The 16,329-nt window shown below is 28.2% G+C and overlaps 1 protein-coding gene across 4 annotated transcripts; it reads left to right on the plus strand.

Moving 5' to 3' along the window:
* The first annotated feature begins 1,672 nt into the window (after positions 1–1,672).
* On the plus strand, positions 1,673–16,140 carry LOC130670151 (beta-arrestin-1-like). Of its 4 annotated transcripts, none has more exons than XM_057473371.1 (8): positions 1,673–2,009; positions 5,777–5,961; positions 7,414–7,789; positions 7,882–8,175; positions 10,411–10,554; positions 13,770–13,856; positions 13,946–14,092; positions 14,180–16,140. In XM_057473371.1, the coding sequence occupies exons 2-8, from the start codon at positions 5,829–5,831 to the stop codon at positions 14,256–14,258; spliced, it is 1,260 nt and encodes a 419-aa protein (XP_057329354.1). In that variant the 5' UTR covers positions 1,673–2,009; positions 5,777–5,828; the 3' UTR covers positions 14,259–16,140. The 4 variants fall into 4 exon arrangements, with proteins under 4 accessions (XP_057329354.1, XP_057329357.1, XP_057329356.1 ...); XM_057473373.1 differs by lacking the exon at positions 10,411–10,554 and adding an exon at positions 8,819–8,956 and having other exon boundaries at positions 1,678–2,009; positions 14,180–16,137; XM_057473372.1 differs by lacking the exon at positions 1,673–2,009 and adding an exon at positions 2,607–2,732.
* Positions 16,141–16,329: the final 189 nt, after the last annotated feature.

A 16,329-nucleotide genomic window follows, 5' to 3' on the forward strand; every position in this document is an offset into this window, starting at 1 on the left:
AGTTACTTTTTTTTCGATATTTTTAAACCATCGTTCATTAAAATGATGATGGAACTAGCCAACGTCTAATAATTTTTGGATTTAAAAAAAAACGATAAATTATAAAAAAAAAAGTATTTTAAAAAAATGCACTTGTAGTCTTTTAAATTTTCTACGTGTGCATATTTTTAGTTTTTTTTTTTTCTTCAAATTTAATTGTTAAAAAAAAATCGAAAAATTTTTTAATTGTCTGCTAACTTCAGTATCATTCATTAAATATTAAACATAAGTCTACAATATTTTATTCTGATTGATAAGGGTAAAAAATTATGGTTAATTTTCATGATGCTGAAGTTAGCCGACGTCAAATAATTTTTGAATTTTTTTAGAAAAAAAAAAATATTTTAAAAAATTGCACTTGTAGTTTTTTTAGTTTTCTACAAGTGTTTTTTTTTTTTTTTTGTTTTTGTAATTGATTGGTTGAAAAAAAAATCCGAAAATGTTTAATTGGCTGCTAACTTCTGTATCATTAACTTTCATTAAAATTACGAATAATTCAAAGAATAGAAAAAATTATTAGTGTGAATGTAGCAGACATCAGACAAATTTAAATTTATAAATAAATAGAGTAAATAATTAATAAAATTAAATTTTAAAAAAATGCGTCTTTAAAAAATTTAAAAATTACTCAGTGCATTTTTTATAAATATTTTTTTTTAATCATTTACTCTATTTATTTATAATTTTAAATTTGTCTGATGTCTAGTACATTCACACTCATGTCATATTCAAAAAAACAAATTATTACGAAGGATTTTTCAAAATTCCAACCAATTTTTAAATCCGATAAATTTTTCGTAATTGAGATTTAATGTATGAAATATAATGAGGGTCAATGTGACTGACAAGTGGGAATTTTTTTAATTTTTGAATAAATAAATAAAATGTAAGTAGAATAAAAATTTAAAAGCGCATATTCAGATCAATGAAAAATCAACACGCGCATTTTTTCAAATATCATTATTTTAATTTATTTATTGATTTATTTAAAATTCAAAAACTGTCTCATGCTTGCTACACTCACACTCATACATTTACACTTATAAAATATTATATGAATATATTTTATTATACTTATATCTGACTTTTAATCCTTGACTTAAAATAATGTTTAAATTCGTTAATGAAAAGAAGTTCTGGTGTTGTTTTCACTCATAAAAATTTTATTCATTTATCAAAATTTAATTCCTAATCTTACTACTAATTAAAACCCTATTAATTAATACCAATAATTTCATTTAATAACAATAAAATTTTTTAGGACAAGTTGGCTGACATCTGACAATTTTTAAAATTTTTAAATAACAAAGTAAAATTGTTTTGACAAAAAAATTAAAAAATGGACTTTCAGAAAATTCTACAATCAGTACATGCATTTTTTTTTATTTTATCAATTTAATTCTTTAATTTTTTTATATGTGATTTAAAAATTGTCTTGTGTCTGCTACATTTACACTCATAATTTTTTCAACATTTTATGTAAAAATTTTTAATTTAAATTTTACCATCAGTTGATAACTTTCCCTGCAAATCAAAACTCGACATCAACGCTCCAGTGTCCAAACAAAGAAGCAAAACAAATATAAAATTCAAGAGAGTTGTGGCATCTGACAATAATTTATTTGGAGGCAATAGTTTCCCAGAAGGCACCAAAGTCATTCGTTCAAGTAATCAGAGTACCAGTACCAGTACAGTCAGAATACATTCAAAGTAAGGGACTGTTGTCTTTTCTCCAGTCGCGTTATCACGACAATAACAAACAAAACTTTAAATAAAAACAGTTTTTTAAAATTTAATTTTCTCCATCCACATAAAAGATAAATTTGTGCAAAGTGAATAAAAGTACACAAGTCATGAAAATAAATATTTTATCATCACTTTCAAAATAAAACTCTGTGATTCCTTTGGATAGGGTGTAGGCCAACTCCCCTCTCTGCACAATACATTTGACGTAGAAAGGAACACATTGGGTAAGTTATCATATATTTTTTACTATATATTTACTACTAAGTACATCACAGTTACAAATATTTGTGACTAATCCCCGGCGCAAACAAACGTCACAATCCACCTGTCAAATTTATTTAAATTTAAATAAATTCTCAATAATTTAAATGACAATTATTATTTTTCAGTTTAAAAATTACAATCAGCCGGTTTTTAAAAACACAAGTGACGTTAATTAATAATTTATAAATTATTCCAGCAGTACAATGACTCATAATTAATCAACATTATTTACCCAGCGCGTAATACGCACAGTAAATATTAATTTTATTCAAAATATTTCATTTTGAATTTAAATATTTATCATAATCATAATCAATACATATGGATTTATTATTTACTCAACTCCATAACACTCGTTGACTTCCGATACGTGATTAAATTTACAAATTTTATATTTATGAGGGGGAAAAAGCTCAGAAAAAATGAAAGTACGAGGATAAGATAAAAACAATGATAATTATTATTATTATAAATATGAAATTACATAGAGGCTGTACAATGGGGATAAAAAAATGTACATAGTAAATTGGAGTATGTAATACGTAAGTGGAAAGTGCAGTCCGCGGTAGTCTCGTCAATGATATATAAAATATGTAGCGGGAGCACGCGAAAAAAGGAAACGTTAGAGTGTAGGGCGATCATCATTCACTGTCTCCTTTTTTTTACATACCTATTTTAAATTTGTGAGTACATTTAATTTATGTGCAATTATATAATCCAGTCATAAGAAAATTAAAAATTAATATACCGTAAAACGCAGAGCATAGAACCCAGTTAAATTTTTAATTGAATTCTCGTTAATAAAATTTTCATAAATTTGATTTTTTATCTCAACACTTTAAAAAATACTCATATTTTTAATTATATTTACACAGATTACTTCATTATTCATAATCTCACTATTTTTTAAATTCGTTATTTATGAGCGTGAATGTAGCAGACATCAGCCAAATTTAAAATTATTAATAAATATATAAAATAATTAATAATATAAAATTAAAAAAAAATGCGCATTTGAAATATTTAAAAGTGCATTTTTTAAAAATTTTATTTTATTAATTATTTACTCTATTTATTAATAATTTTAAATTTGTTTGATGTCCACATTGATAAGTGTTAATGTAGAAGACATAAGACAAATTTAAAATTATTAATAAATATATAAAACAACAACTAAAATTAAATGCACTTTTAAATTTTTAAATTTGTCTTATGTCTGCTACATTAACACTCATGAATGTAGCAGACATCAAACAAATTTTAAATTATTAATAAAGAGAGGAAATAATTAATAAAATAAAATTTTTTAAAAATGCACTTTTAAATTTTTCAAATGCGCATTTTTTAAAAATTTTATTTTATTAATTATTTTATATATTTATTTATAATTTTAAATTTGTCTTATATCTGCTACATGAACACTCATGAATGTAGCAGACATCAGACAAATTTAAAATTATTTACTCTATTTATTAATAATTTTAAATTTGTCTGATGTCTGCTACATTCATGAGTGTTTATGTAGCAGACATCAAACAAATTTAAAATTATTAATAAGTAGAGGAAATAATTTCAAAAATTAAATTAAAAAAAAATGCGCATTTAAAAAATTTTCAAATTAATGAGTGCATTTTTTATAAATATTTTTTTAAAAATTATTTACTCTATTTACTTATAATTTTGAATTTATCTTATGTCTGCTGCATCCATACTCATTCATTACTTTGTAATTAAAAAAAAAATTATCCTAAATATATTATTCGCAGCCGTAATTAAATTTCTTTTTTTACTCCGACATCGTTCCTTCATTTTACTTCTCAACTCTGGTGTATACATATGTATATATGTATTATTATTATATATGGCCTGTTCTCATAACGACATTTCACTAATGTACTATCTAATGTACTTTGTTGCGAGAGAAAACTTGTACGAGTAATTTATGATGACACCATAGTCTAGTAAAGTCTGACAAAAAATGAATAAAAATTCTTAGTCACCATAAAAAAAACTATACGGTAATTTAATAAAATTTAACTTAAATAATTAAATAATTTACCAGTTAATAGATTTTTAATCTAATCAATTGCAAAAAACATTTTCCTGACAGTAAACAATTTTAATTTAATTATTTATTGCTAATTACCTGCATCTAATTAACTTCGCTGAGTAATTTACTTACTATCAATACAAAAAAAAAGTTTATTTGCGTCACAGTTATTCTAATTAAGATAAAAATTTTTTTTAGACGAATTTCAAGCGATAAAAATAATTAGTATACAAGAATACATTGACACAGTTGTTCTATAGATTAATATAAAATATATTCGATCGATTATGTCAATTGTGAAGGCCATGCGTCGACGAATTGCTTAATAATTAAATTTTGATACCGCACGTATGTAATGACAATACTTGAGCGTCCAATCATACCACGTGTGCAATTAAATTGCGGCTAAAAAAATATACCCGCGGTTAAACGCCACGATATATATGTATATATTAATCTGATACGTATTTTATTACCACATATGATATACAATATTTGATAAAACTCGAATAAAAAAAAATAACCCGCGATATCCCGGAAAATAAATGAAAGGAAAACCTAAGAATTATATCGTCATCGTTCTACGTCACTATAAATTACTGTGATAATAAAATAGAAATTCTGATGCTCCAGTACATTATCGCGAATATTGTAATAGATAAAGCCTATTAATTTTAAATATATATGTATATATATATGAATAAATTTGTTTCTACTTGTCATTGAAAATTCAATACGTATAATTTTGCTGGATGAAATCGCCCGACATTAATTTCCATACAATTCAAATATAATAGTCTTGTAGATATATATGTATATATAAATGTATATGTCGTTAACCGACACGTTTGTTTGCATAGAGGACACATTTATAATATTACCTGGCATAATGTGGCAACAATTGCGAATGAGCGGAGAAACTTTTGAAATATTATTCGATTTATGTAATATAGCGGTAGAGTATTACTGCATGTAACAATTGAACGGGATTGAATTATCAATAAATGTCACATTGGAAAATAACTTGATCTCGAAATTCTAAGAACAAGTGGATTAATTTAATTAATTATTACTTTAATTGGAGATGATATTTCCTTGAGCGTGAAAGAAGTTAATGAGATGATTAAAGTAGTATATGAATTGCCGTAGCTTTTATGTAGAATGATATTGATACTGCCTCCAAGTGGAGAGTATGAATTTTTTTTTATTTATTAATTTGTAAAGTAATGAGACGTGATGTGCATGATAAAGAGTTGAACTGCTATGCGTACTTCCAACGCCTTTTAAGCAGACTTTGTAACGTAGAATATTTACCTGGTAGTGACGTATAGAAGTGACGATTCAGGACATTCGAGCATTTAAATTTATGTGAATAAATGTGAGTAATTCATGGCCCCTCGAATTATAAAATCAGCACTAGACAAGGAACCAGGAATTTATGATGACGAGTGTAAATAATAAGCAGTAAAAATCCCTACTTCTTATTATCGACGTCATTTTATAATTACACTCAAAGTATATTGTATGTATGCGTGGAACCGAGGTCTATAAATTGAAAACTCAACAGCAAAGTGCAGTTCATTTAATTTGAATAACTTGAGCAGCTCTTTCGTTTTTTTTTGTTGACTTGTAAATTATTTTATCACTTATCGGATTTTTTATTTTTCGATTTTTCAGAAAGACGGGAGTAAGTCAGAAGTGATAATCGTAATTAACGGGATATCTGGCCATGGATACTGTTGACAGTGCGAGCAGACGACAACCAACTAGAGTATTCAAAAAACCTAGTCCTAATGGAAAAATTACAGTTTACTTAAGCAAACGTGATTTTGTTGATCATATGACACACATCGATCCTATAGGTGAGTTAAAATAATGGAAAACAAATTTAAAGCGCCTGAAATAATTTAATAAGAGGCTAGATAAACATTATAAATATTTATTTTATTAATATATTCAGTCTTCAGAGCTTATTTTATACGAGATAAATATTTTAAACGCTTTGTATCAATACTTTGTTGTATTGTTTATTAAACCAGTGATTAATTAACCAATAGAGCATTAATCAATCTCCGGCTGTCGCAATTCAGTTCTTTTAATTCATTAAACATTAGCAGGAAAACAAAAATAGTTATATTATTTATTTAAATAAATATTTAACGCCGACAAATAGAGCCCGTAGGATTTAATCCGGCAGTCTGAGCCTGAGCGATCGTTATGATCAATTGATAAATAAATTAAATAGTTTAAAAAATTAATTAAAGATACGCCGATAATTGTCGCAGTCATTTGGCTCTTCTCTGCTTTAAATTGAGATAATTATCAGCCAAAAAAAAAGATATTATAAGCATATTGTTTTTTAGCCGCTTGAATGATAATGAGCGGAAGAATTTTATCTTATATTGACCTAGGTCATTACAAATAGCTTAGTTATATGAAGAAGATGAGACGTACACTGTAAAAAATTTTCGGTGTGAAAATGGTCCTGAGGACTTTACTCGGTGTCCTCGGTGTGAATCGACGGAGTGAAATTTTTCCGCTGTGAAACATCAAGCGGTGTACTTTTAACACAGTGTGTTATTTTTCACATCGCTCGGTGTAATTAGTTCAAAATTCATACATTGTCCGGTCATATGATCTGTAGTTAAAAATACGGCTATCGCAACTCAATTCTTTTAATTCATTAAAATATCAGCAGGAAACCAAAAATAAATATTTAACGCGACAAATAGAGTCCGTAAGATTTAATCCAGTAGTCTGAGCTTGAGCGATCAAATAAATTAAATAGTTCAAAAAATTAATTAAAAATACGCCGATAATTGTCGCAGTCATTTGGCTGTTCTCTGCTTTAAATTGAGATAATTATCAGCCAAAAAAAAGATATTATAAGCATATTTTTTTTTAGCCACTTGAATGATAATGAGCAGACGAATTTTATCTTATATTGACCTAGGTCATCACAAATAGCTTAGTTGTATGAAGAAGATGAGACGTAGACTGTAAAAAATTTTTGGTGTGAAAATGGTCCTGAGGACTTTACCCGGTGTCCTCGGTGTAAATCGACGGTGTGAAACATCAAGCGGTGTACTTTTAACAGAGTGTGTGTTATTTTTTACACCGCTCGGTGTAATTAGTTCAAAATTCACACATTGTCCGATCATATGATCTGTAGTTAAAAATGACCCAATAAATGTTTGTAATATTAAAATTAATTATTTTAACTTAAATTTGCAAAGTTGTCAACTAACTTTCTATAATAATTTAAAAAAATACAATTAAAAACTGAATCAATAAAAATTTATATATATTTATAGACGGCGTGGTTCTGATAGATCCAGATTACGTTAAAGACCGTAAAATATTTGGCCACGTACTGGCTCATTTACGGTTTGGCCGAGAAGATCTCGATGTACTTGGATTGATCGTTAAACGTGAACTTTATCTCGCGACAGATCAAATTTATCCGGCTCCACCCAACAAAGAACAGCCACAAAAGTTAACGCGATTACAAGAGAGATTAATTAAAAAATTAGGCAGCAATGCGTATCCTTTTTATTTTAAATTACCGCCAAATTGTCCGGCTTCGGTGACACTCCAACCGGCAATATGTGAACCAGGAAAAGCTTATGGTGTTGATTACGAGCTTATCGTTTTTCTGGGCGTGAATAAGGATGATAGACCACTAAAACGGTAGTTATTTTTACAAATATTATTATTAAATAAAGTTTTTATTATTTTAATAATGAACACAAATAAATGATCGGTAACTTTTGTCAATCAAGGAGTACTGTACGGTTAGCCATAAGAAAAATAATGTACGCGCCCTCGCGACAGGGTGAACAGCCATCAATAGAAGTCAGTAAAGAATTTATGATGTCACCAAACAGACTCCATCTGGAAGCATCCCTAGACAAAGAGCTCTACCATCACGGGGAAAATATTGCGGTAAATGTTCACATAGCCAACAACAGCAATCGAACAGTTAAAAAAATAAAAGTATCGGTGAGACAGTTTGCCGATATTTATGGTTATTCATCGTCGCAGTACAAATGCATCGTTGCTGAGACCGAGAGCGAGTGAGTATCTCATTTAATTGTTTGTCATAATTAAAATTATTTAAAAATAAATTTACAAAAATGTAAACTAGAGAATAAAATAGATATAAAATCACGGGAATATGGAAGCCGAGTTGAAGCTTTAATGGCGGTACTCGTAACGAGATAAATATAGCAATAATAATAATTTTTTATTGTGTTTATACGTGATAGTGATAAGAGTTTATTAAGATAAATTAACGTTAATTGATAATAATCTGTGTTATAAATGAACTCTTTTAATAGTTTCGATGATAATTATACATATTTTTAATCTTCTTGACGTCATTGTCTATCATCGTGACTTTAATGTCTTATTAATAAATTTTTTTTAGTATACTTCAAAGTCACTAGGTCAAAAGCAGTAACTAGTACGTACTTAACTGGTATAAAGATCTAGAGTATTTTTATTTACTCGGTATGACTACATGATAGCGGGCGTTTTTATGCCGGTTAGATTATTTTTTTATTTTGTTATTAATATGCAGCGGATTTAATTGTTTGATAATGTACAGTATATTAAGTAATTTGTGATGTTAAGTTTAAAAATAAAAAATGAGGATGATGATAATGCTGATAAAGTAGATGTAAAAAAATATATGTATTAAATGATTGCACCTGGCAGTATAGGAGTAGCGCCAGGATTCACCTTGAGCAAGGTATTCTCTCTAAAACCAACTCTTGCCGACAACAAGGACAAACGAGGTCTCGCCCTAGATGGGCAACTTAAGCACGAGGACACCAATCTCGCATCTAGTACCATGTGAGCGCTCGAGTATTGGCCAATAATCGAATAATACCGGGAGAGTGGAAACTCCAAACTGGCCGTTTCTCCTTTTATTCAATTATTCAACCCTCAATACTATTTTTGTTATCATTATTATTATTAACAATCTCTTTATTTACGACACAACACATTACCCAGTATAATTCGATTTTATTTACTGAATAATTTTATCACAAATAAAATTTAAAGTTTTTCGGGTAAAAAATAAAACTAAGCCGAGAAAAATGGGAATATAAATTTACAAAGTCTAGACTGGGTTTAACATAACTATAGATATACAGTAACTGGCTTTATATAACAAACTAGAACTGGATCCCACGGTTCATCGTAAAATTACCCGTGAATCTTCTCAAGATAATTGACCCTTTGAGACGACGGCCCGTTTGCAGTCTCCGCTCGACGATTTTTTCCGAAACAAACTGTAAGAATAACAGGATTAAAATTTTGTTGGTGGATGGAACGCCATTAACGTTCACTCTCACTTTTTTATTGTTATTTTATCCTAACATTGTTTTATTCATCTCTCTAACAACTCACAACTTACTCTTATTATTATCACTATTTTTATTTTTACTTTCCTTACTTCCACTATTGTCATTATCATCGCCATTTATTTATTTTCTTTCCTCATTATTTTTTTCTGCGATTTATCTCCTGTTTTTTTTTTATCGACCACTTCACTCCGTCATTATCTTACAATCGTCGATCGAAAAGTATCTCGAATGTCTAGCTTCCCCACCGCCTGGTCTCTCCCTCATTTTATCTTAAATTTACACCGTCAAATCATCCGAAAACCAGCATAACTATTTTCTCTCCACCTCGTACGTTACATTACTCCATAATATATAATAATCCTCTCTATGTACATTAAATAAACTCAACTGAACTTTTATTATTTTTAAAATACACCAACCAGCACCCAGTTACTCCATATAAAACCGAATCAATAGACAAGAGAGAACGATAGAGAAAGAGAGAGAGAGTACATAAATTATATATTTACTTCGCACGATTAAATTATTGATCGTAGCTTTTAATTTGCCATGTCCACAGCACCGATACTAATTTATAATAATATGATATTATATTTTATTAATACTAATAATCATATAATTTATCTGTATTATTAATTCTTCGGTAGCAATTACCCGCAAACAATAAACAATTATTTCTTTTTGACCGACTTATAAATATATTATTCATCTCGGCTTCTTACTGACAAGTATGAATAATAATTCATTTAATTATTAATTAATAACCGTCATTGTTATTAAAATTGAAACTGTTTAATTTAACGAATAATGAAATTTATTGAAATCGTTTTTATTGATTAGTACTAAAAATAAATATATGAGCTGTTATCAGAGCGTGTGATAGTGCGTATATTGTAACTGTTGAATGTCTTATAAATTTATAATGATGTTTATCAGGGAAGGTTGTACAGTCGGGCCAGGTTTTACATTGAGCAAAGTGTTTACAGTGACACCACTACTTGCCAACAGCAAAAACAAATGGGCCTTAGCATTAGACGGGAAACTTAGACATGAGGACACCAATTTAGCGTCCAGTACGCTGTAAGGCCAATTAATTGAGTGATCGGTCCAGTGAATAAACATGGCCAGTAAATTAACTGTTAATATTTACCTACACGGAAAATAGGATTTTGTATCCGCGAGATAAGATAACTTGTGGTAACAAATTTCTGCCTTAATATTATAGATAACGAATCATTTGTTGTAATTACGATGTTTTTGTAATGATAGCAAATTGTTTGTTACGTTTAGAAATGGTTTATAACCAGACAGAAAAAGAGGATTTCTTGGCGCAAGAAATATTTTGTATTGTGAATTGAAGACAAAAATTTTTAGGAGCAGAAAAAATTTCTTAGCTCAATAATTTTTTTCTCGCTCCAAGAAAATTTTTTTTATCAATTTATGATGCGAAAAATTTATTGGGCGAGTAAAAATTTTGTGTTACAATAAAAACATTGACTTGTTAAAGTAACAATAGTATATTGTGTGGCAAGGGATGAAACAAGACGATTTCAGACTAAGGTGAGGTTGGCTGATATCACCCGCAGTCTGAAATTGTGTTTTATCCTGAGTCACACACTATATTTTCCACGATTACCTGCATCGGAACTTTAAGAGAGTGTACCAGGTGATTTTCAAATGAACCGTTTTCACAGGTAAAGACCCAAATTATTAAACAAAATATGTCATTCGATGCGTAAACTTATTATTTATCGAATGAAATGTTTCTCGTACGGAAATTGCAGTTTATATCTGAAAACAGCTCATTTGAAATTTCCATTTGCTAATGTTGTGCAACAAAGACAGTTCCGTTCGTTCACATGCGTGCGAGAAAGAGAATAGATGGCACATCCTCTTAAGATTCAGTGCCAGCAGCCAGTAAGAAACAAGTTAATTTCAAGCCGATGATGCGTAGAACTGTTAGAGAATGAGAAATATCTGATTTACAGTCACTTATTAAACAATAAATAAGACAAAAATATTTTTTTCACTCATTTTTTATTAATTTTATTTGGTTAATTAAAACTGTCACTTAACAAATGAAATGGGTAAACTCATTGACAAGTAAACAAATGAGAGTAATAAGGCTGCAAATAGTATATTACACACCTAGGGAAGTAAAGTAAGAAATGTCTCAGATCGCATGTAATCTGAGGCATTCTTATTTACTTCCTGAGGAGTGTATACTATTTTTCTCCTCAAATGAGGCGAAAAGCGGCAACTTCGTTTTGCACAGCGGGACAAAAGTTGACGCTTTCCGCCCGGAGGTGAGAAAATGAACATTAAATATAACTGACACCGGGCAGAAACAATTGTGTTTCTGCCCGCTATATGAAAGTATTTTTGAATTACGAATTTGTTAGCAGTTGTTTGCAGCATCAGCTTGAAATTAGCTTGTTTAAATTGGCTGTAGAGACACTGAAACTTCAAGTTTCGATGCTGGTATCTTGAAAAAAAAAATTTGTAGCACTCAAAACATTTTTTGTACAGAGAAAAAAAAAATTCTTGACTGAAAGTAAATATTCTTGATTCAAGAAAACTTTCTAGAAAACCTCAATTTTCTCAGGTAAACTAGAAATCTCCTCTGACCAAAACGAATTTTCTTTAACCAAGACAAGTTCTAGCTCAAGAAAATCTTGACTTGGTCTCTGAAAACGTTTGTCTTCCAAAATATTTTCTTGACTCAAGATTTTGACTCAACTTTTTTTTCTGTATGAAATCATAAGCTAAGATCACTCGCGGTACCAATTGCGGCTTTGAAATGCGCTGATATTTTTATATATAATTTATATCGTGTATTCTCATAATAAATCGACTTCTTAATTACGACACAATTTCATTTTATTTGTTACCGCAAGCTAATCATGTTTATCGACGAAACTCTTTTTTTTCATGTCCATCATTTAGATTTTTACCATAATTACATAAAGAAAATAATCGATTGCCGTTTGATTGACAACTTTTATAACTCAAATTCTTATTTTGCATCCTTCTGTCTTAAAATATTTAAAAATACGAGCGTTAATTCACTGGTTGTGCGTTCATTCACTGGCTCAGTTATTTAATTTACAGAATAAAAATATTTAAAATAAAATTACATAAATTTATTACGCGAATTAGATTCGTGGAGTTTAAAATCATTGATATTATATTTGTCTATATTACTTATTACTTGCTATTTATTGGTGTTATTATTTTATATTATATTACATTATATATTTATACATATGTAATATTTTTTGCTTATTTTTTACTCGTGCTGTATTTGGAATTACGCAACTCACGCAGGATATCCGTGGGGTGCCGACGACCCTCAGCTTTTAAAGCCATCAATCGATACCATCATCGGTGTAATCAAAAAAATATTTTTAGATGTTTAAAACCCTTCGGATATCCTCCTAGATGTGAAGAAAATTAAAAAAAAAATTTATCTATTGGCTTTGCAGAGATTATTTATTTGCCAGTAAATTTTAAATGTTGATCGCAAATATTTTTATTTGCTTTTTATTTATTTGTGTAAAAAAGAGTATACGGGTAAATAAAATTTTGAATTACAGTCGGTCAAAAGGAAGATTAATAATTTATTAGGTATGCTGTTAATTACGTTTTAGATTTTTTAAATTTATAAACTAATTTATACTTTTTATGATCATGGTAATAATTTATAGAAATTACTCTCGCTCTGAGATGAATTTAAATAGTCGAGGTATTTTTCCCAGCCGCTTTGAAGGCTGAAATGCCAAAGAGTAGACAGATAAAAATAAACAATAGAAAAATATTTAAAGATCTGGTGGATTTGAATAGTCGATAGAAAAAAAATAAAAACAGTCATGTAGATTTCAGTGAAATAGAGACATCTAATTGTTTATTTATTAACTTTAAAAAGTTGTTGACATTTAATGAATTAAATTGTAAATGTAATTCGTTGAGTTTTAAAATTCTCGCCTTTTTTATTAACATATCAAGCACTTTTATTATTTTTTAACTCAAAGCTGAATTATATGATGCTATTTATGGCTTGACACGTACAATTGCTTTGTTTTCTCACTTTATTATTTGCTTTACTGTCGCATCTATTTGTTATTATTATTATTTTTATTATTTTAATTACTCCTTAACATTATTTTTTCCTCAAACTCTTTCATCGTCCACTAAAAAATGCACGGCATGCTTATTATCAGTGTAACAAGTAACTGTAAATAAATTTTATTATTTATAAACAAAAGTAAAGTAATATATGACTTTCATTTTTACAGTAACGTTGATCCTTCGCAACGTGAAAATCTTGGAGTCATCGTGCAGTACAAAGTTAAAGTTAAATTGTGCCTCGGAGCATTGGGAGGGTGAGTCGTGATTAATTTAAATTTTAAAATAAATTTATTATTAAATACACAATATAAAAAATATTATAATTTGTCATTTTATTTTACAGTGAACTCGTGGCAGAGTTACCGTTCATTTTAATGCATCCGAAGCCCGAAGAAGAGACTCTACCTCCTGTAACAGATAGACAGAGTCCAACATGTCCGTCTGAGAATGGAGAATGTGCAAACGATACTAATCTCATTCAATTGGATGCGTAAGAATTATTATATAACTATCGATTATTACTAAAGAATTTAATAATTGGTTGCGCAGTTAATTGATTGGTTGTTTCTTAATGCAGGGAAGATGAAATCGGCAATGATGATATAATATTTGAAGATTTCGCTCGCTTAAGACTCAAAGGTGAAACAGATGCCTGACCAACTGACCCAGGCAACACGTGCTACCAATCTACCATAATGGTTTTAAATTGAAATTATTTGAAACATGCCTTGAAGTCTACTGTGTAAAGTGTAAAGCTCAAGATGACGAGAACAAGGAAGCGCTAGAACAAGAGGAAGCTCTCTATGTCAGATGAATAGTTTTGTTTATTGTCAACCAACACGACTGATTTTTTTTTTTAAAAACACTGGTAACGATCAATTACGCTTATTAACATATTCTTTTTCTGTACACACACAACGTGCAGTGACAACCAACAAAATAATTCGCTTTTTATTTTAAAGCTATCAAGCTACTGGCGCACATTACTCCATTGAGTTTATTACAAATCCCTTTATATATTTTATTTCTTGTACATTATGTAGATTATTTTTGTCCACTGACGTTCTTGTCATACGACAAGACACACAAATATTTAATTTATTTAAAGTTTAGGAAAGAAAAGTCGAGTTTTTTTTTATTTTAATTATTTTTTACAAATTATTTAAATCCCATAATTATTTAAATGCGCGCGCACGTAAAACTTTTATTTTTTTTATCAAAGTAAATTAATCATTAGCATTTGGAATTGTTTAAGTATTTGAGGATGAAAAATAAACTTGTATGAAAGTAAAAGACCTAGTACCCGATCAGGGATCTAGTACTCGATCTCTCCATGCAATTGTATATATATATATATTTAGTAAAATTTAGTAAATATAGATATACAAATACATGAGTGATCGGGTACTAGTTCCCTGATCGGGTACTGGGTCTCTTACCTTATAAGATTTTTTTTATTATTTGTCTTATAAAAAAAAAATTTTCTACCTCATATTTATTTTTGAATATTACTATGGTTCTAATCCATTAAATATTTTAAATTATTTAGCATAATGCTGCATTATTATTACAATGAGAATGCTTCGAGTCATTAAAATTACTTATTGAAAATTTACTTAAATATTTAAATGCGCAGCTTTAATGTAAATGCACAAAAAATGATATAAATAATTACTAAAATAAAAGAGATTTTAAAAAAATATCCATTAATTGAATGTGCATTTATTGTAAAATTCATAGGAATTTTCGATTGTCAATTTAAAAATTTAAGTATAAGATAACATAGACTTAATTATTCGTGGCATTAGTGTATAAATTAAGTTATTAAGTAGTTAATGAACACGATCTATGCGATTTGAATAATCTGTAGCCGTGGATAAATAACTTGCTAATTAACATAAGTAAATGAATCATTTTTTTCTTATTTAAATACTCAGTGTCGCTTCTAACTAGACATTTGTTGCGCAATTATATATAATTATTTTATAAAATGAGTAACAAAGTATTGATTTTTTTTTTTCTTTATATTATTTATTTAATTAATTAAAACATTCGATAAAGTTGACTGTAAATATTTTTTTAAATTTTATCGAAAGTCATTTTGCTAAAAAACCAAAATAATTATAATAATAATGAGTAATATTTTACGGATGAAACCGTTTAATATTTTTATCAAAGAATTATAATTGTAATCACTGTGGGCATATTTGCGCAGCAACGAATGGTAATTTTATATAAATTATTTAAAAAATAACTGAAGAATAAAATAATTATTTGTAAATATTCAAGTATATTATTAATATTTTAAATTATTTAGATTAATCATTGTATTAATTATTTAATTAATTATATATGTATGTATGAAATTGTGTTCATTTTTATTTTATTTAATAATATTATATGAGATTGCTGAGTTGTCAAATAATGAATGTAAATTAAATAGCTCGTATATTAATTGTAATATTTTAAATAATATGTAAAAAAAAAAATCAGACTAACTTTTGATTTAATATCGAAAATAAAATGCCCTGGGTTCCTTTTAAATTATTGACTTTTTAATTTTCCCCTGTGTTCTCAAATTCATTTTAAATCATCGATCACTAGATTTAAATTATTTTTCCATGTACCTGAAGATCGGAACGTTTCCGCTGAACGAAAATAAGAAAAAAGAAATTAAAAGTAAAAAATCTACTGGATTTAGATTTCGAAAATATTTTGCACGTCACT

Source organism: Microplitis mediator, chromosome 6, assembly GCF_029852145.1.
Source record: "Microplitis mediator isolate UGA2020A chromosome 6, iyMicMedi2.1, whole genome shotgun sequence".
In the NCBI taxonomy this organism is placed as follows: Eukaryota; Metazoa; Arthropoda; class Insecta; order Hymenoptera; family Braconidae; genus Microplitis; species Microplitis mediator.

What these genes read in the sequence shown, in the direction of transcription:
- LOC130670151 (XM_057473371.1), top strand. Translation starts at nt 5,829, where the DNA reads ATGGATACTGTTGACAGTGCGAGCAGACGACAACCAACTAGAGTATTC. An exon ending in TGCCTCGGAGCATTGGGAGG is followed by an intron (nt 13,857 to 13,945) that starts GTGAGTCGTGAT and finishes TTTATTTTACAG; the next exon opens with TGAACTCGTGGCAGAGTTAC. An exon ending in AATCTCATTCAATTGGATGC is followed by an intron (nt 14,093 to 14,179) that starts GTAAGAATTATT and finishes TTCTTAATGCAG; the next exon opens with GGAAGATGAAATCGGCAATG.